Source organism: Heteronotia binoei, chromosome 5, assembly GCF_032191835.1.
Source record: "Heteronotia binoei isolate CCM8104 ecotype False Entrance Well chromosome 5, APGP_CSIRO_Hbin_v1, whole genome shotgun sequence".
Lineage (NCBI taxonomy): Eukaryota > Metazoa > Chordata > Lepidosauria > Squamata > Gekkonidae > Heteronotia > Heteronotia binoei.
In genome coordinates, this window is record NC_083227.1 from 141,894,668 (window position 1) to 141,914,913 (window position 20,246).

Genomic DNA, 20,246 nt, shown 5'->3' on the forward strand with positions numbered 1-20,246 from the left:
AAAAAGACTTCAACAGAAATCTTTTGAAGGAGTGAATAAACCTGAAAAATATTTGGCCTCGCAAATGAAGAAAAAAAGGGAGAATAAAATTATTAACAAAATAGTATCGGGAGGTAAGGATATTGTTGACCAGGAAGGAATTAAAAGAGAATTTTACAAATATTATGCCAAGTTGTTTAAAGGTCAAAAGGTGGATAAAGGAAAAATTGAAGTATATTTACAGAAAATCAAAGTAAACCCCTTAACAGAAACTATGGAGAAGGTATTAAATCAACCAATTGAAAGAGGAGAAGTAGAGGTGGCAATTCAATGAAATTAGGGAAAGCACCCGGTCCAGATGGTTTTACGGCAAAATTTTATAAAGTGCTTGTGGAGGCACTATCACCAAAATTTCAGAAATTGATGAATATTATAAGAACAGATGGGAAAATACCTAACACATGGAAAGAAGCAGTAATTTCGTTGATACCGAATGAAGACAGAGACGCCACGAACGTAATAAACTATAGACCAGTTTTACTACTTAATAATGACTATAAAATATATGCTAGAATTTTAGCAGAATGCCTTAAACAGCATTTGAACGATGTTATTAAAGAAGAACAAGCAGGATTTCTTCCCAGGAGGCAAATTAGAGATAATATCAGAACAGTGGTAGATATTATTGAATATTACAAGAAACACCCAGAAAAAGAGGTAGTATTATTTTTTGCAGATGCAGAGAAAGCATTTGATAATATGCAATGGGATTTTATGTTTGCAGTGATGGAAAAAATGAGACTGGGAGAAGATTTTATAAGAATGGTAAAGGCAATATATACTGAACAACAAGCAAGACGACGGAATAAATGTATAAATGCAGACGACGGAAAAGATGACAATTAGTAAAGGAACAAGACAAGGTTGCCCTCTATCTCCATTGATATTTATAATGACTTTAGAGGTTTTGCTTATGCAAATTCAAGAAGATAAGGAAATAGAGGTTTGCAGATGATGTAATGTTTATAAATGAAAATCCCACTCATGTAACACCACTGCTGCTTTGTAAGATACAAGAGTATGGAGAACTGGCAGGTTTTTACATAAACAAAGAAAAATCGAAAATATTGTGTTAAAATACGTCAAAGAGTAAACAGAAAGAACTACAAAATTTAACAGAATGTGAAGTTACTTCTAAAGTAAAATATTTAGGTGTGGAAATCACAATAAAAAGATTGATTTGTATAAAGACAATTATGAGAAGCTTTGGCGTAAGATTGATGGAGATTTGATAAAAAGGAACAAGTTGAATTTGTCTTTACTGGGCAGAATTTCCGCAATTAAAATGAATGTCTTACCAAGAATTATGTTCCTATTTCAAACAATTCCAATAGTGAAAAATAATAAACAATTTAGCAGATGGCAAAGGAAAATCTCAGAATTTGTATGGGCTGGGAAAAAACCAAGAATTAAAATGGAAATTTTGATTGATGCAAAAGAAAGGGGAGGTTTCCAACTTTCTGATTAAAGGCCGTATCATGATGCAGTATGCTTGGTGTTGATTAAGGAATGGATGACATTATTAAACACAAAACTACTAGTACTAGAAGGTCATGGAAATTTAACATGCATGTTTTGGGCTTTTACCTGCCTGGGAGAAGAAGGTAGCAGGCGTTGGGATCGCCTTCTCTGCTCAGAACAGAGGCTCTGAACTGCTCCACTGCTGAGAAGCACCTCAATCCTCCATGACAAAAACGGAAGTCCTATCCAGTCCCCCTTAAAGCTGTCTATGCTTGCAGCCGCCACCACCTCCTGTGGCAGTGAATTCCACATGAATTCCACATCACCCTTTGGATGAAGAAGTACTGACTGCTCAGCAATGTCATTGAATGCCCACGTGTTCTTGTATTGTGAGAAAGGGAGAAAAGTACTTCCTTCTCTACTTTCTCCATCCCATGCATAATCTTGTAAACCTCTATCATGTCACCCCGCAGTCAACGTTTCTCCAAGCTAAAGAGCCCCAAGCGCTTTAACCTTTCTTCATAGGGAAAGTGTTCCAAACCTTTAATCATTCTAGTTGCCCTTTTCTGCACTTTTTCCAATGCTATAATTTCCTTTTTGAGGTGTGGTGACCAGAATTGTACACAGTATTCCAAATGAGACCACACCATTAATTTATACAGGGGCATTATGATACTGGCTGATTTGTTTTCAATTCCCTTCCTAATAATTCCCAGCATGGCGTTGGCCTTTTTTATTGCAATCGCACACTGTCTTGACATTTTCAGTGAGTTATCTACCACGACCCCAAGATCTCCCTCTTGGTCAGTCTCTGCCAGTTCACAACCCATCAACTTGTATTTGTAGCTGGGATTCTTGGCCCCAATGTGCATTACTTTGCACTTGGCCACATTGTACCTCATCTGCCACGCTGACACCCAGTCACCCAGCCTCAACAGATCCCTTTGGAGTGCCTCACAATCCTCTCTGGTTCTCACCACCCTGAACAATTTAGTGTCATCTGCAAACTTGGCCACTTCACTGCTTACTCCCAACTCTAGATCACTAATGAACAAGTTAAAGAGCATGGACCCAGTACTGAGCCCTGTGGCACCCCACTACTTACCGTCCTCCACTGCAAAGACTGCTCACAAGTGCAATTCCATAAGAGTATGCTCCAGTTTATGACATGGGGTGTGATGCCAAGTAGGCCTGGCTCAAGTTGTCCCCATAAGCATTTACTTTGAGCCTTGGGTGTGAGAGTCAGCATTATTGGGGAGAATGGGGAAGGTGGGTAGATTGAGCCTCCAAAGACATGGGACCAGTCAGGATTCTGAAATAAGATATATTAACCACAAAGCATAGATTTTGCTCTCCCCATTGAGTGTTATGTTAGTGCTAAGTGCTCCCTCAGCAGTGCTAAGTGTCCTCTCTCCACCACACTAAAGTATAATGCTGTGGCTCTAAGTGAACCAACTGCATACTTTTGAGACAGAGTCCTGTGATGTGGACCTTATCTACTGAACTACTATACTATGAGGTTTTCTGGCTGGGGTTTATGTAGTACTGAGGGGGTTGTGATTTTTTTTGGGGGGGGGGCTGGCTGCTGCTGGGGAAAGCAGTGATTGGGTATGGCTGTAACTGGCATCTGTATTCTCTTGGGTCTTTTGGAGAGGGTTGCACCTGGAGAGATGTATTTGGCTATTTCCATTGTAGAGGTGCCAATGGGCTGCATTGCTGGGCTTGGGCATCTTCGGGAGCCAACTAACTCCTGCCGTACCCTGAGTTGCCCCTTTCCCTGCCAGTGGCGTGCGCTGGCTTTGCTCCACTGTATTGTCACACCAGCACTCAGCCAGGGTACTCCACCAGCATATGCCGACATACCACATAGGGCGTTTTCGCACTCACCTTAATCGGTAGCGACGCCCCTCTTCACCGCGCAGGATCTGCGCGGATTTCGCACTAATTGCCGCGGAGCACCCGGAAGAGCCAGAAAGTCCCGCGGCTTTTGTGGCGCAAACGGAAACCGCCAAAAACCAGTTTCCATTTACGCCACAAAAGCCGCAGGACTTTCCGGCTCTTCCGGGTGCTCCGCGGCAATTAGTGCGAAGTCCGCGCAGATCCTGCGCGGTGAAGAGGGGCGTCGCTACCGATTAAGGTCAGTGCGAAAACGCCCATAGTCAGCTCCTAGTGTACTTTCACACTCCCCCTTCAGGATTGTATTGTAAAAGCAAGGAGATCATAAGGAGAGTTACACAAAATGGTGTAGCCTTTGAATGTTAAGCTGGCTTTGTTGTAGTCTATTCAGTAGGAAAATGCAGTTGATTTGAGTCATTTCTAGTTTAGCACTGTAGCTCTATTTCTTCTGAGCAAATTCAGTGATTGTCCTCCTTTCACTGGGAAGGAGAAGTGTGGCACTGAATGTTTCTAGTTTGATTAGGCGTGAATAGAAAGTTCACACGGGCTTCAGTTATTTTTACTAAGATCACCAATAATATCCAGAAGAATAAAACCATGGAGAAAAGGTAATAAACGATTCTGCATTAACTAGTTTGGAGGAATGCTCAGAATGGGTTTGTGCATGAATTTCTGTATATTTCCCCTGATTCCATCTGCCAGAATTAGAATGCCAAAAGCTAACACTTTAGAGTGCTACACGTGTTTTGCATAATTTATTAGCTTTAAGTCTGTCTTCCTGTTATACAGTTGGAGATAATGCATCTTCTCTCTATACAAGGGTAATTCCTAAAGAAAGTTAGAGATGACAGGATTCTGTAGACCTTGGTGTCCATCTAAAAGCAGTTGTCCAGAGAAGTACCATAGCCGATTCCTGCTGAACAAAGGAATTGGAATTCACGTTGTTTGTTCTACACTTATTGAGATGAAGATGGCACAGTTTAAGCCACAGGATGCCAAAATTTCTACAGTTGGCAACTTAGCTGCACATCTGTGGAAAGGGACTGGCTTGGATTTCTTACCAATAATTAACCTTCTGGGTGCGTCTCTTGTCATTACCTGTACACTGCATGTTATTTTAGGATGAGATCGGTAACCTGATTCATTATCTGAGTTGAAAAGTCTCTGTTGAAACATGTAACTTTGCAGATCAGAATACTCTTTAGCAAACTAAGCATTCATTTTTGCTTAATCATGTTGTAGTACTATGAATCTGGTCAAATCACCCTTATAACTTACCATGGTGCTACTTAATACTGACATATCAGTCTCAAGCTGTTCTCCTTTTCCAAGACAGGCAACTCAGTGTAGGGAAGATGTGGCAGTGATTTGAATTACTTTGATGTAAATTGAGATGCCAAAGGGGGGAAAGGAAGAATAAGCATTGTTCTTACACCTTCCTCCCCATTTGAAGAAGACTGCAGATTTATACCCTGCCCTTTTCTCTGAATTAGAGACTCAGAGCGGTTTACAATCTCCTATATTTTCTCCCCGTGGCACAGAGTGCTAAAACTGCAGTCAGAGCCCTCTGTTCACAAGCTGAGTTCGATCCCAGCGGAAGCTGGTTCAGGTAGCCGGCTCCAGGTTGACTCAGCCTTTCATCCTTCCGAGGTTGGTAAAATGAGTACCCAGCTTGCTGGAGGGGGGGGACTGGGGAAGGCAATGGCAAACCACCCTGTAAAAAGTCTGCCATGAAAACATTGTGAAAGCAATGTCACCCCAGAGTCAGAAACGACTGGTGCTTGCACAGGAGGCTACCTTTATCTTTTTATATATATCTTCTCCTCCCACAACAGACACCCTGTGAGGTGGGTGGGGCTGAGAGGGCTCTCACAGCAGCTGCCCTTTCAAGGACAACTCCGGGATAGCTATGGCTAACCCAAGGCCATTCCAGCAGCTGAAAGTGGAGGAGTGGGGAATCAAACCCAGTTCTCCCAGGTAAGAGTCCACTCACTGAACCACTACACCCAACTGATCTGCAAATTTGGAAGTATCAGCACTTCAGCAATGAATAGTTGTATTATTTTAGCTTAATTCCTAGTTCTAATTTAAGCTTTAGGAAAAACGATTCTCTCTGTACAATGAATGAAGGAAGATGAGTGGTTTAGAATAACATTAATTCAGTGAAGTCATTGATTAACCTTAAGCTTGCCTCCAATAAATCTCTGATGAATCAATATGTGCCCTCAATATGAATCTATGCATTTTAAGATTAGCATTCATGTGCTGTGGATCTTAGCAAAGAAATTGCAGCTTCAATCTTCCTGGAACAACTTGGTATTCATTGCCAAAGTGTCAGGTATTCAGGCCATTAAACTGTCTATGTAATCAGAAAAAATTAATAACTTTTGAGGAGCTTATGGTGTTCTTTGACTAGCTTCCAAATTAGAGATAGTATCTTCAGTTACGCTGACTAAAAACAGAGGTTCCCTTTATTTACGGTCCTAAATATTTTAAAGATTTTGGATCTTTGCAGCCATCATTGAGAACAGCTATACTTAACACACATTCTTCCATGATGAACAGTCACCTCATGATATTTGGGTGTTTTGCATTTTAAAGCATACAGTAACTTTGGCATACCTGACAGTGGTTTTTCAAGCCCCTCTTCTTCTTTTTTAAAGGTATTTAACACAGTTCCAGACACACAGCAGTCAAATTCACAGCTGCTTTTGTCTCGAAAGAGGAGTACAGATTCAAAGCCTCCTTCATGCAGCGAAAGGCCTTTAACACTCTTCCACACAGTGCAACCTAATGAGAAGCGTAAGTATCTTAATCCTCTCTTTTAGTACATTTTGTAGTGATATTATACCACATTATTTTACAGTGGCCCAGGGGCTCAGTTCTCAGATGATTAATGTCATTAAGAGAGATGCAAGTTCAGAGGAGCAGAGCATGAAGGATGTAAAATATTCCAGTCTCTCTCTGTTCCCTCAACATTTAAAACAATTGATCTAACTAGCCATGCTCCATTTCTTCCTAATTCCTCCCTACAGACAAATACTTTGCCAAAGGTGAAGTAGTAGTAGTTTACACCGATGTCACTTCCTTGTACTGGTAAATTTCACCTATTTCAGGGATGGCCAAACTGTGGCTCGTGGCTTGTGTAGCTACCAGAGGTCGAGGAGGTCGAGGAGGAACCTAATTCAGGCTTAGTCTTGAGTAAGCATGCTTAGCATTGGAACCTCAGCCAGCCTCAGCCAGCCTCCACGTGCTGCTGACCCATAGATAGGCAACTATTTCTGCCATGTGTGACGCAGGGGAAGAGGGAGAAATAGGCAGGCTTTCAGGCTCTTCTCCACCACCACAGAGGATGCTTAGTCACCTTGAGTGGGGAGAGAGAGTCCAAGGAGGCCACCAGAAGGAGGGATGGAATTAAAGAGGGCTGCATAGGGTTCCTCCTTAGTTTCATAGCTCTTGTAGGAGATGTATGAGAAGCGTAAGTATCAAGGCAAAGACAGATGCATAATGATGCAAATGATGTTCAGTGATTTATATGGTGCATGTGTGTTCCCTTGTCCTACTGGTGCAAAAAAATAATTCCCTATTCCCTATTCTGTTTTTTACAACACAATCATTTAAAAAAAACTCCTAGCATGGCCATGTTGTAAACTGTTTACATATGTATTTTATCTTTCTGTGCAAGATGTATGTGTAATATTTATTCATGTATTGTGACTCTCAAACATCTGACATTTGTTCTACATGGCTCTTACAATAGAAGAAGAAGATATTGGATTTATATCCCATCCTCCACTCCGAAGAGTCTCAGAGCGGCTCACAATCTCCTTTACCTTCCTCCCACACAACAGACACCTTGTGAGGTGGGTGGGACTGGAGAGGGCTCTCACAGCAGCTGCCCTTTCAAGGACAACCTCTGCCATAGCTATGGCTGACGCAAGGCCATGCTAGCAGGTGCAAGTGGAGGAGTGGGGAATCAAACCCGGTTCTCCCAGATTAGAGTCCGCACACTTAACCACTACACCAGACTGGCTCTCCAATAAGCAAGTTTGGCAACCCCTGATCTATTCTTTGGTTAATTCAGCTCTCTTGACTGCCTTGAGAACTAGAACAGATGAAAAGACAGCTATTTTAAAAAGCAAATGAAATGTCAAAACTTGGCATCAAAGTAATTAACATTGTCAGCATAGCCATTTTTATGCTTAAAAACACAGATGAGCAGAGAGCCATACAAAAGACAGTGGTCAAACATTTTTGTTCACTTAAATTCTTCCACCATAGAACTTGAGTGGCATATGCAGGTGTCCAGTCCAGTACCTGACCAGACCCACTTAGTTTCAGCAAGACTTGTATATTATATGCCTTCCAACTATTACTCCACATACCATCTTTTGATCAGATTGTCCCTTCAAAGATTTACTACTCAGAAAGCTGCAAGCTTACTGTCCCATAGACCATTAATTAAAGAAATAATTATACAGAGAAAAATCCAGTGGTGTCCAGCATTGCAGTTCTGTTAACAGAGTGGAAGAAATTACTCTTCCCTCCCATGTCTACCGTAGTCAGTACAAATGTCCAGAGGATGTCAGATTCACATGCTAGCAAGTTGTGGCAAAACAGAAAAATGGGCTCCAAAGATACAGAGCCTAGAAGAGCTGGTAAGGCTTTTTTAAAGAATGGCAAGAAACAAGAAGACAAGACATAGGCTAATTAAAACAGCTCCCATTAGATGTTTTTGCCATTCCAAGATTCCTTCTTTTTTAGCATTTAGAGAAATTATTTTTGTATTTGCAGACTTGTTTGTGCCGCTTTGAAGAACTGAAACGTCCTTTCTTTTTAACAATTGCCATAAAGATGTTTAAAATTTCACAACCAATTCAATTCCTTTTGTTTCACCACTACTGTTTTCATTTCCTGCTGATGCCACTCTAGATTTACTGTGTTTTAAGGGGAAGGGCTCTTGCTCAGTGGTTGTGCAAACAGTTTACATGCAGAAAGGACCTCAAATTTATTCAGATCTTAGGATCTCAGACATTTGGAAAGACCAGAGATCCATAAAATGGGGAATACTGGTCTGGCTCAGATTAGGGCACCTTCACATGCCCAGTTCTTAGTTTTACTGAGGAGGAGGCTCAAGCCTCATTACCAGCAGAGATGTGGGTTTTCCAGGTAAATTTGACTTGTAGGAATGTGCCAGAAAAAAATTCTGATATAAATTTGAATAAATAAAGTTGGCAAATGTACAAGCATTCAAGTTTGTCCTAGCTTCATATCCCACATTTAGCCCATCAATTATGATTGATTTGCAACACAACAGTCTGACAACTGTAGATCAACAGACTATATTTACATATGTGGGATAGAAAATATTTTTCACCCACACTGCTGACTACCAGTGGTGGTAGCGGGAAATGCCTTCAACTTATAGCAACCCTATAAGGCAGAGGCATCAAACTCATTTGTTGCAAGAGCAGGATGTGACTTAACTGTCACTTTGTTGGGCTGGGCCATGCATGCCATAAAATGTAACATGAGGTACAAGAGATACAAATTTTATGAAGGTGATTTCAGATGTCGAATGGCAATAGCAGGCTTGATTGGATTAGGTGTGATATGCAGAGGATAGTAAGCATGGAGATACCAGCATTGGTAATGAGACAGGAAACCTAGGTCTCACTTCCATCCAGGAAGATTCATTCCAGGAGGATGCAAAGAATAAATGGACAGAAGTCTGACGTTAGAAACGACAACATTCAGTTGATGACCTAAGAGTAGCGGTGCTCTTGCAAAGGAATTTCAAAGGGAGATTAAAAAGAGAGACTGCTGAATTGCAATTGATAATGAAGCTCAAGACTGTGGCGCCCATCTGCCTCCTGCTCCCCTGGGGGTGCTGACTCCATGGCTCTGGGGATGGTAGGGGAGCGCTTGTGGCCTCAGAAACGGAGGGTAGTTGAGTTAACTTCACTCAGCTGACGCCTCCAGTGGAGCAGGGTTCCATGTGCCCTCTCTCTCAGTTTATCACCCTCTCTACTTCTTCCTCCCCAGCATTGGGGCCCCACTGAACCCATCGCCAGCAAGGCCAGTAAGGGGTGGCATGCTCTGAGTGGATGAGGCAGCTGGCTCTTGGCTCTCAGTCGGGCCCCGTACCTTCGGAGCATGGCAAGAGGGGCGGGCCATGGGGGTGGTTGCCAGGGCGCCAGGAGAGGCTGGGACAGTGAGGCCCGGACAAAGACAATGCATCCTCCTGGTTATGAATCTATGGTTAGATCATAAACTAAATTCACATATTTTAGAATTAATAGAAAAATTAACAGGAGCCATAATGGTAATGGCAAAATATTTGGAGTCTATGAGAACATTAACATCTTCTTCGTGATCTCTGTGCTTCACACCCCTGGGATGAAGCACCAGCGCCGATCCCTGATCGGTACTTCCAAAGTCCAGGATGTTTCGCGCCCCACACTCCACGGGCATTCACAATAGCCCCAGTGCGCATGCTCAAGGAACGGGCACGGAGATTCTGCCAGTTCCTTTTTGACTGCTGCGTCAATCAGTCACACTCCGTGCATCTCCGGTCAGTACTTACCCTTTCGTATTTTTTCCGGTTCTTCACCCTTCGTTCTTCATTTTCTTGTTTGTTTGTTTTTAAATTAAAATTAGTTTCTGTTAGATACTTTTGCTCCAAGTTGCCCTTTGGGGTCCCCTCCCCCTCTTTTCGGAAGCCTATGGATAGACGTTGGGGGTTCTTTAAGCGTTGCCTGAATTGCGGAAGCAAAATCCCCCCCCCTCCGGACATTCTCTTTGCTTGTTGTGCCTCGGGAAGGGACGTCGCTTTGACTCCTGCCACCACTCTTCCAAGCAGACCAAAAAGAACAGGGCAGCGAGGCTATCTGCAGCCCTCCTGAAGTTGGCCCTTTCCCCACAAATGGTGACTCTGGTGACAACGGGCTCTGCTTCGGCACTGTCAACATTGGCTTCAGCATTGACGCCGATGGCGAATCAACCGATGCAACCACTAATTCATACCGCCCGCCCCTCTAAATGTGCGGGCTCGGTATCTCGCTCCAAACCCTCTACCCCTGCTAAGAAAACTAAAGGGGAGAAGGATGGTCATTCACAGGAGCTCAAAAAACATCGGAATGAGAAATGTAGACACCAGGAGAGGCGCACCCCCTCTCCTCTGTCTAAGAGGAAGTCGGACCCGATGGTCGTTCCAGAGGTGCCCCCGAAGAAGCTCCTAGCTTTGCCGGTTCAACCACATAGCCCCTCGGGCCCAGAGGATACGCAGCTGATCTCCCTCTCCGGCTCTGATCCGGAGATGGATCTAACTCAGAAGTCTCCTCCTTCCCAACCAGCCTCCCAGGATGACAGTGATTCCGGTTCAGCCTCAGGATGCAGCGCCCTGCTACCAAAAGACCGGGAGGTACCCATCGCTCCCCATGTGCCACCCCCAGAGAAAGGCCCAGAGGCCCCCGGGCATGTTTTGCCGTCCGTTTCCACCATCGAATTGGAACACTCACCAATGGCATTACCCGTTTGGGGGTTTCCCATACCAGTCGCCATACCCTTGGTATCCCCCATACATGATGGACTGGGACCAAAGGTTGGAGGCATCTCATCGCTCCCAAACCTTCTGTCACTAGCCACCAACTTGGCCAGAGCCATCGGACCCGATGTTGGTGCTGAAGACTGTTAAAAAGCAGCGCTCTAAACCTCTAAGCAAGCAAAAATCCCCGGACCCCATTCCTGATGCTCCACACTTACCTGAGCAGTTGGATGATAGCGACCCATCTTCACACTCTGCATCTGAATGAGAGACTGAGGATCAGTCAGACCAATGTCACACAGACTCCTCCAAATCCTAGGACAGCCGAGGACCTTCCAATTTCTCCCTTGGAGGACCTGATGTCATATGAGGAATTAGTGAAAAGAATGGCTCAAGCTCTTTCACCACCTGTAATACAACTCCAACCAGTCATTGATGACATGGTGTTCGACATCATGCAGAAAGACACATCTACAGCCGTGGCTCTTCCAGTCACCAAAGTCATTCTTCAAGCGGTGAAGGAGCCCTGGTCCAAGCCTGCCTCTACTCCTAATTCCTCTAAGAGAATGGACCACATGTATTGTATTCAAGAACAGGGTGCTGAATTCTTGTTCAGTCACCCATTTCCCAATTCCGTTGTAGTGTCGTCTTCGTCCAAGGCAAAAAAAGACACACTCTTCTCCACTAGATAAGAAGGGCAAGAGAACTGATAATTTTGGCAGGAGGTTTTACTCTGCAGGTGCCTTAGGAGTTAAAATTTCTAACTATGCAGCCTATATGGCAAGATATTAGTACTCGCTCTGGGAGCAGCTTTCACTCCTCTTGATCCTGATCCCAGAGGATAAATATAGTCCAGCAAAGAAACTACAGAAGGAGGGCTTGCTCCTAGCTAGACAGCAGTTGGCAGCCTCCAAGCATATGGTGGATACGGCTGCCAAAACACATCCGCAGTTAACCTGAGGTGTCACTCCTGGCTTAGAGCTACAGCCCTTCGTCTGGACACCATGTCTTGGGTCGAGGACCTTCCCTTCGAGGGTGAGGGACTTTTCAGCTCCACCACCGATGCAGTCCTGCAAAAGATGGACAAGAGCATTAAGACATCCCAGAATTTGGGTGTACCACTTCCATCTCGCTCTAATAGACCTCGCACTTGGGCTAAGCAATGGCCCAAGAAGTCCTACCAGACAAAATCTCTGGATACATCTTGGAAACCGCAACCCCCCCCCCCCCCCGCCCCCAGCCAACAGGAGAGTAGGACTTCTTACTCCACCAGTTCAAAGACCAAGTTCTCCACCTCCGCATCTGAATCCAATCCCAAGGGCAATCACACCCATAAGCAGGGTCTTTAACTTTGGTCCCCTGGTCAACCCTTCCCCTCCCCCTCCTTAGGCCCTACCTGCCCTTTCAGCTTCCTACCTGCGTGGCGAAGGATTACATCAGACAAATGGGTCTTATCCATCATAGAGGAGTGGTATGCGATAGAATTTGCTTGGATTCCTTCATACTCCAAATTGGTCATCACCCATCCTTCGAAGGCTCTTATCAAGGAAGTCCAAAACCTCAAAGACAAGCAAGCAATAGAACCGGTCCTGGACCACCTTAAAGGACAAGAGTTCTATTCCCAATACTTCACAGTCCCCAAGAAAGATGTCCCATGGACTTAAGGGACCTGAACGAATTCATCACCTACCAAAAATTTCGAATGCTTACCCTGCAGAGCATCCTACCTCTGATCAACAAAGGGAATTGGATGGCCACTTTGGACTTGAAAGATGCTTATTTTCACATCACTATCCTTCCCAGACACAGGGAATTCCTTCATTTCACTATTGGCAGGGATCATTTCCAATACAAAGCCCTTCCATTCGGCCTTTCAGTGGCTCCCAGGGTTTTTACAAAGATTATGGTAGTGGTGGTAGCCTGTCTTTGGTTACAAGGAATAATTCTCTTTCCCTATATTGGCAACTGGCTGATAGTCGGCAACTCCAAACCGCGCCTGCTGAATCATTTAGACACTACACTCACCTTGCTGAATGACCTCGGCCTGCAGGTGAATGCAAAGAAGTCTCATCTGATCCCCTCCAGACATGTTCAGTTTATTGGAGCGGTGTTGGACACCTCAGTTCACCTAGCATTTCTACCAGACAGCAGGGCGCTAGACATCATATCCCTAGTTGGTCAATTGCAGGTGAAGGGTCAAGGGACGACCTTTCAGATTCAGCATCTGTTGGGGCTGATGGCAGCCACGACAAGCATTCTTCTAGTTGCAAAGCTAAGGAAGAGTACCCTACAGCCTTGGTTCCTCAGGCACTGGAGCCCCATTCTAGACTCGCAAGCCAAGCTTGTACTCATCCCACCAGTTGTCCTTCATTCCCTGACTTTGTGGAAGCTAAAGGACAATTTTTGTCAGGGAGCACCCTTCCACCTCTCACCCCCCTCAGTTACAATAACGACAGACACCTCCCTGTGAGGTTGGGGGGCCCATCTGGACAATTTATGCAGTGGAGGCCCATGGCCCCCAACTTGCTAGCCATCACATCAACTTACTGGAGCTCACAGCTATTCAGCTGGCCATTTGTTCTTTCAGACTGCTTATGGAAGGTCAGACTGTGGCCATTCTCCCTAAGAGGCGGAGGACATCTTGGGGTGTTTCCCACCGTCCAGTCAGGGAGGCAGGAATCTTAAAAACTTCCTCTTCCTCCAGTTTATTTCCTGCCTTGACAGGGAGAGCAAGCATTTAGGATAGTTCCATATCCCTTTATCTTTCATTGCTATTTGGGGGGAGGAAAAAAAATTCCTTTCTTCCTCCTCCTTACCTTGGCTGTTTTCTTCTTGTTTTCTTCTAGCAACTAACATCTCCAGCTTTTCTGTCTCCTTTTTTCCATTCTATTTCTTCAGCCTCCTCTGCATCCTTTTTCCCGATCCCCCCCCCCCCCGGCTTTTCCTCCACTCGACTGAGGAGTGGCACGGCGGCGGCCCTGGCGCGAAACTCAAGCCGCAGCAAGAAGAGGAGGCGAATGGCGTGTTGGGCGAGAGACACGTTTATGGATGGCCCGGCTCCTGACGCATGGTGCGGAGCCGAGAGCTCACCCTCCGGAGCCGGCATGACCGCAAGGCTTGCCTCAGCTACCGGCAACGTGCCCTGTAGGGGCAAGGCAGAGAAAAGTGGACGCAAGTGGCGCTGGTCTTCTCTGGCTGCGGAGGAGGCTTCCTCCTCAGGCTTTTTCCCCAGCGCCGGCGGCCATGTCGGGGAGCACAAAAAGGCATGGAATGAGAGGGACCAGCAGCCTTGCAGACTCCAGCCACAGGAGCTTTCCGGTGCCAATCTCCAGGTGGAAGACTTCAACACAGAAGATACCCAGCCTGCTCTGGAAGCCGCGCAGACCTTCCAGCCCCAGAGGGGCTTGGGTAACATACCCTTAATGGGACCTTCGTTTCTTTGTGAATTTTTAGAGTCTATAAGGCAGACTGTGGGGGCAGCAGTCAGGGCAACTGCCCATAAGAGATCGGGATCCTCCAGATCCAGTTCCTCCAGGTCAACTTCTCCCAAGAGATCCAGGGATGGCACCACCCACTCTAGGGCTCATAAAAAGTCCTTGGTCAGTGATCAGATGGAGAGTGAAAGATTTTTTTGTGAGAGTCGCTCTGAGGATTCTTATGGGGGAGATCAGGAGGAAGGCGAATTCTTATCCGATGAGGAGATAGAGAACATTACAGTTCCGGAACCCTCTTCACGCTTCTTCAAGGCAGAAGAGTTCCAACCCCTCTTGGCCAAAGTGCTGTCTGCCCTAGACCTCCAGGTGTCCCCTGAGGAACAGGAGTCTTCCAGCCCACTGACTAACCCCAAAAATAAACCCAAGGGGAACACGGAGTTTTTTCCTAGATACCAATCTTCTGATAAGGTTTTCCCTTTTCCGGAGTTTTTTGAACGCCAGTTAAAGTCTGAGTGGGCCAAGCCCAGTGCTAATAGACAAGTACCCAATTTCGTGAAGAAGCTTTATGAGTTACCTTCCTTTGCTAATGACATGCTACAGGTACCTTTGGTGGATGCACCGATCGCAGCCTTGCAGTCCCATGGCCTGTTAGCTGAGGACGGCCATGGCTCGGTTCGAGACAACTGGGACAGAAAGATAGACCTGGCCTTGAAGAGGAGCCACGAAGCTACGGCTCTGGCAATTAAGGCGGCTGCGACCAACTCCATAGTCTCTAGAGCAGCAATTGTCTGGATAAGGTGACTAACTCAACTTTTGCTAGACGCAGATAAGAGGATCCTGGAAGGCACCAACAGACTCCTTAGGGCATCCGAATTCTCAGCGGATGTCTCTCTGGATGCTCTTACGTTCTCTGCTAGAGCAATGGCATCAAACACCGTAGCGAGAAGAGGCCTGTGGCTTTGGGCCTGGCCGGCAGACATTCACTCGAAGTAGATTGTTTCAGCCTATCCCTTTCAAGGAGAAAAGCTGTTTGGAGACACCCTGGATAAGATCCTGGTGGAAACACGGGATAAGAAGAAGGCCATGCCCAAGTATCTGAGACATACCGACAGAAGAGGGTTTGGATCTAATTCCTTCCGTGCCTCCACCAACCTCTCCAAGCCTAAACAGGAATATAGGAGATCAGCCTGGGGTCAGCCCAAATAGAACTTCCGTAAAAGTTTTTCCAATACACAATTCCAGAGAAATCAGCCCAATAGGTCCGACAAGTTCGAGAAGGGCTCCAAGCCCAATAAAGCATGACTGGGACTCCATACCAGTAGGGGGCCGCCTGCTACTCTTCCACCAAACATGGGCGGCTTCGAAGGTCGATTCTTGGACTCTGGAAATTGTTTCATGGGCCTACCCGATAGAATTCAAAAGGACACCTTAGGAGCGTTTCATTGTATCTCCTCTTCACTCAAACCCGGGGCAAAGGGACGTCACCTTCAAAGCAATTGAACATCTGCTGGAAATCACGGCAATAGAACAAGTTCTTTCATGGCAGAGATGTCAAGGCGTGTATTCTATTTTTTTCACAGTACCCAAGAAAAACGGGGACTGGAGGGCAATTCTGGACTTAAAATTTCTGAACAGACACATCAAGCTCTGTCACTTCAGAATGGAGTCCATAAAGTCAATAACGGAAGCCCTGCACCATCAGGACTACCTGTCATCTCTGGACTTAACAGAGGCCTATCTTCATATTCCAATCCTTCGTGCACACTGCAAATTCCTTCACTTCTGTGTGAACGGGTCCCACTACCAGTTCAGAGCTCTGCCATTTGGCCTTGCAACGGCACCACGGGTATTCACCAAGGTATTGGTGAACCTGATAGCACTCCTCAGGCAGAGGGGGATACACGTGCATCCTTATCTCAACGACCTGTTGATAAGATCTTCGTCGAGACAGAATGCGGAGCAAGACATTCAACACACTATCAATTGTCTCCAGCAACACGGGTTCATAATCAACTTATCCAAGAGTCACTTATGCCCATCCCAGAGACTGCAACACCTGGGTATGGTCATCGACACGAACCTGAACTCTATTTTTCTCCCAGAAGACAAGATACTGAAGACCAAGACATTAATACGTCAGGTAGTACAGGAGCCATCGTCATCTCTCCAGACTTTGGCAAGGCTCATGGGTCTTTTGATTTCAAATCTAGAGGCGCTTCAGTGGGGACGCTTTCACACCAGGCAGTTGCAGTTGTTTCTACGCCCGTATCAAATCCAGATCATGGAGAGGCATCCCATGTTACTGACCGTTCCCAGGGCAGTCAAGGAAAGTCTCCTGTGGTGGACCAAGGACTCCAACCTACGTCAGGGGAGAACATACTTCGTAGAGAGGGAGATACAACTTTTGTCCGCTTTCTACTGCATGTACTGAAGTAGAATGGTTTAGGCAGCTACTAAAGGACCTGCAAATAGAGGCAGAGAAACCTGTTGAAATTCTGGAAGACAATCAAGCTGTGATTGGGATTGCAAAAGCAAAAGGAGTAAAGACAAGAAATAGGTACACTGACATACGGTACCAAAATGTCAGATCATGTATCATAGAAGCGTTGATAAACATAAAGTATTGTGATACTGGCGACAATACAGCAGATATGTTTACTAAACCCCAGACTATGGAAAAGCATAATGAGCACTGTAAAAGGCTTGGATTAAGAAATGAGCAGAACTATTGAGAAACGAACAGAACTATTAAGAGGAGAATGTTGGAAATCAGTCCTAAAATGGCTGACTGACTCCATCTTAGTAATAGTAATGTTGTTTCTGCAATGTCATGCTGAGTCATGCTGCATCATGGCCCAGCTGTTTCTTGTTACCGAGGTAAGGTGGAATGACCTCACCTGTAATTAGGCTTTGCGCTGACTCACAGAGCTGATGCAACCTCTGGTGAGCTTGCATGATTGATGTGTGTATTTAGGGAAGCTCAGTGAGCTTGCTCTTCCTGCCTGTAAGGATTGTGGGTACTGTGAGACTCATTGTCCGGGTGGCAGCAAACACTGCTGGTGTTGATCCTGTGCTACTGTGCTTGGATCGTGCTGTGTATACTTATTGGTGTATACTGTTATCTACTGTAGTGTGAACTGATTACTGTGTATGACCTTGGCCTGGCAACGACTTTGAATATTGGATACTGCCCTGGTAAATATATTCCACTGTTGAATACAGTTGCCTCTCTTGTCTATTAATTCCTGTGTTTGCCTGTCCCTCTTCTCCAGTGTTTTCTGCTGCGTGCAAATTCTCTAACAGTTATCTGTCCCCATACCCAAATATCTTCTGACACATGGTCCCAGTTGCACTCCCAGTGACTATGCTTGGGAGTACAATAGAGTCCAAATGCCTCCTGCAACCTACTTTCATCCTATAGTGAGATCTGGCTGGAGTGATCCCTACCTGTGCCTTGAACATTACCGTTGCAGATTCCAAGCTGCTGAGGATCCTAGGAAATATACCTTTCTTTTAGTATGGACACCTGATGCCCTAGAAGCTACATGCCACATTCCTACTGAACCTGGCTTGGAAAAAGCAGCCTTCAGGGTGCCAGGGAGGGAGGCACATCAGCCCAAATTGCAATCTGAGTCCAAGAACAATTTTGGAGGTAAATTGGCTCAATTTGAAATGCTGCTGAGCATTAAGAGTCAGCCAACCTTGTTTTATGAATCAGCTAATTATGAACTTCAGCAGCATCCCTAGTCTGGACATGTATGGAGGCCTCCCACCCTTTAATCAAACTTTTGTTCATTGATGAAAATAAAGCTTTTCCTTAATTGAAGAAAGTAAATCTTTTCATCTGCAGACAAGCAGATAGTTAGGCTTGTAGATAACAGAAAAGGAACTGGTTGGTTTTATGTAGGAATGAAATAATGAGCATGCAAACACTTTTAGTACATTCACATTTTAAGATTAATTTAAAAGCTGGTTAGAATTTTGTGGTCTGTCCTCTGCTTTTTGTCACCCTTAAATGAAACACTCCATTCTCTGAGAGTGTCTACTAAGATTATTCATTCTCATTTCATATTAGTGCTTTCAAAATACATGACCTGGATTTGTATTGGTTTGTTAGGTGCAAAGAACTGTTTTTTCACAGCTTTGATTTGACAGAATACACTAGAGAATTTTAAAAACATTTCCTGCTACTCTGGCTCCAGTGCAGATTGGTGTCTCTTCTTATAATTGTGCACTTTGCCATGTTAAGTTTTGTTCCTCAGTCACTGAACAAAAATAGGGCAAATTGATAGTTCCTTCTTGGCTAGTGTAAAATAGAATTTCTTCCTAAATCTGAGCACAATCACACCCATAGGATATTTGTGCTGCTACTTAATCTGTGTCAAATATTTAGCACTGTTTGGAAGAGACTCTCTTCTGAAATGGACACTTTCCAAATATAGGGATTAAAAAAATAAGATCAAAATGTAGTTTCCATCATCCCTTTTTAGGTCCCAGGTGCTTCCAGATTATTGCCCACGTCTTGAAAGAGGGTTGGAAGGTTGTTATTGTGTTTATTTCATGAAAGACAAGCTTCCTGGGCTTGAGACAATATTGATAATTTTAAATTCCCACAGTAAATTGTATAAAATATATACTATATAAAATCCCAATGATAGACTAAGCTGCTGCCCTTGCTTTAGTTTGCTGAATAATGACTGCACAGAAACATAAGATATTTAGGAGTATGACCAGCCCTTGTGGTGCTGTGCTGTTGATATTTTAAATGGGACAAAGAGCCCAACTGTTTTGAATCGGTGATATTTTAGCAGACAGTAGGGCACCCTGGTATGGATCTGGACCACACTTGGGGGGAGGGGTGTAATTTTCTCCCTCCTGTGCCTCTTCTGAAATCAGAAATGTTTGAAACAATATGGCAGGGGTGGCCAACGGTAGCTCTCCAGATGTTTGTTGCCTACAACTCCCATCAGCCCCAGCCAGCATGGCCAATGGCTGCAGCTGATGGGAGTTGTAGGCAGAAAACATCTGGAGAGCTACTGTTGGCCACCCCTGCAATATGAGATTTAAGAAACAGAAGAGCAATCTGACTTTTTTACTCTTGGAGCCTATCTGTACTCTCACCTCCTTCCCCAGCAGCTTCTTTGGGCCAAGGAACACATCAGTTCTTCCAGTTATGAATCGCTGGTGCCTTATGTATTATTGCTCTGTGAGTGGACCTTTTTCTCCTAGCAATTGCAGCAACAGGCCTGTACCAAGTAGGGTTACTGGTCTCCAGGTAGGGCCTGTAGATCTCCCAGAATTACAGTTCATCTCCAGACTATAGAGATCAGTTCCCTTGCAGAAAATGGCTGCTTTGGAGAGTGGACTCTATGGCATTATACCCTGCTAAGGTTCCTCCCCAAACCCCACCATTCCCAGTCTTTACCCCTAAATCTTCAGGAATTGCTCCAGCCAGAGTCATCATCCCTAATACCCAAGACTTCCGATGAGCAAAAAAGAGAAGAGTAACCTTGAACAATGTTCCTTTGTCAATACAGTAATCTTCCAACTAGATCTGTTAGACCATCTCAAAGAAATTCCATTGTAGTTTCAAATTTAGGCAACTGACAGTAACTATAGCATTGGCCAGTCTAAAAATCTGTAACATTACAAAGTACCTGACTGCATTTTTAATTGTGTAGACTGGCTAGATATATTGCAGCATCTGTAACATTACAAAGTACCTGACTGCATTTTTAATTGTGTAGACTGGCTAGATATATTGCAGCATTATCTTCCAGCTCAGCTGTGACAGAATTACAAGGCACCAGGAAAATTCTTGCTGCTAGTAGTGATTTATTTCCTTAAGTGGTCCAAAACCATTTAACGTA

The 20,246-nt window shown here is 44.7% G+C and overlaps 1 protein-coding gene across 2 annotated transcripts in view; it reads left to right on the top strand.

Moving 5' to 3' along the window:
* ARHGAP26 (Rho GTPase activating protein 26) overlaps positions 1-20,246 on the top strand; it is a 537,491-nt gene that overhangs the window by 398,646 nt on the left and 118,599 nt on the right. For both annotated transcript variants that reach the window (XM_060240533.1, XM_060240534.1), the window contains exon 19: positions 6,060-6,198. In XM_060240533.1, the coding sequence (XP_060096516.1) occupies positions 6,060-6,198 (139 nt within the window). The remainder of the gene's footprint in view (positions 1-6,059; positions 6,199-20,246) is intronic.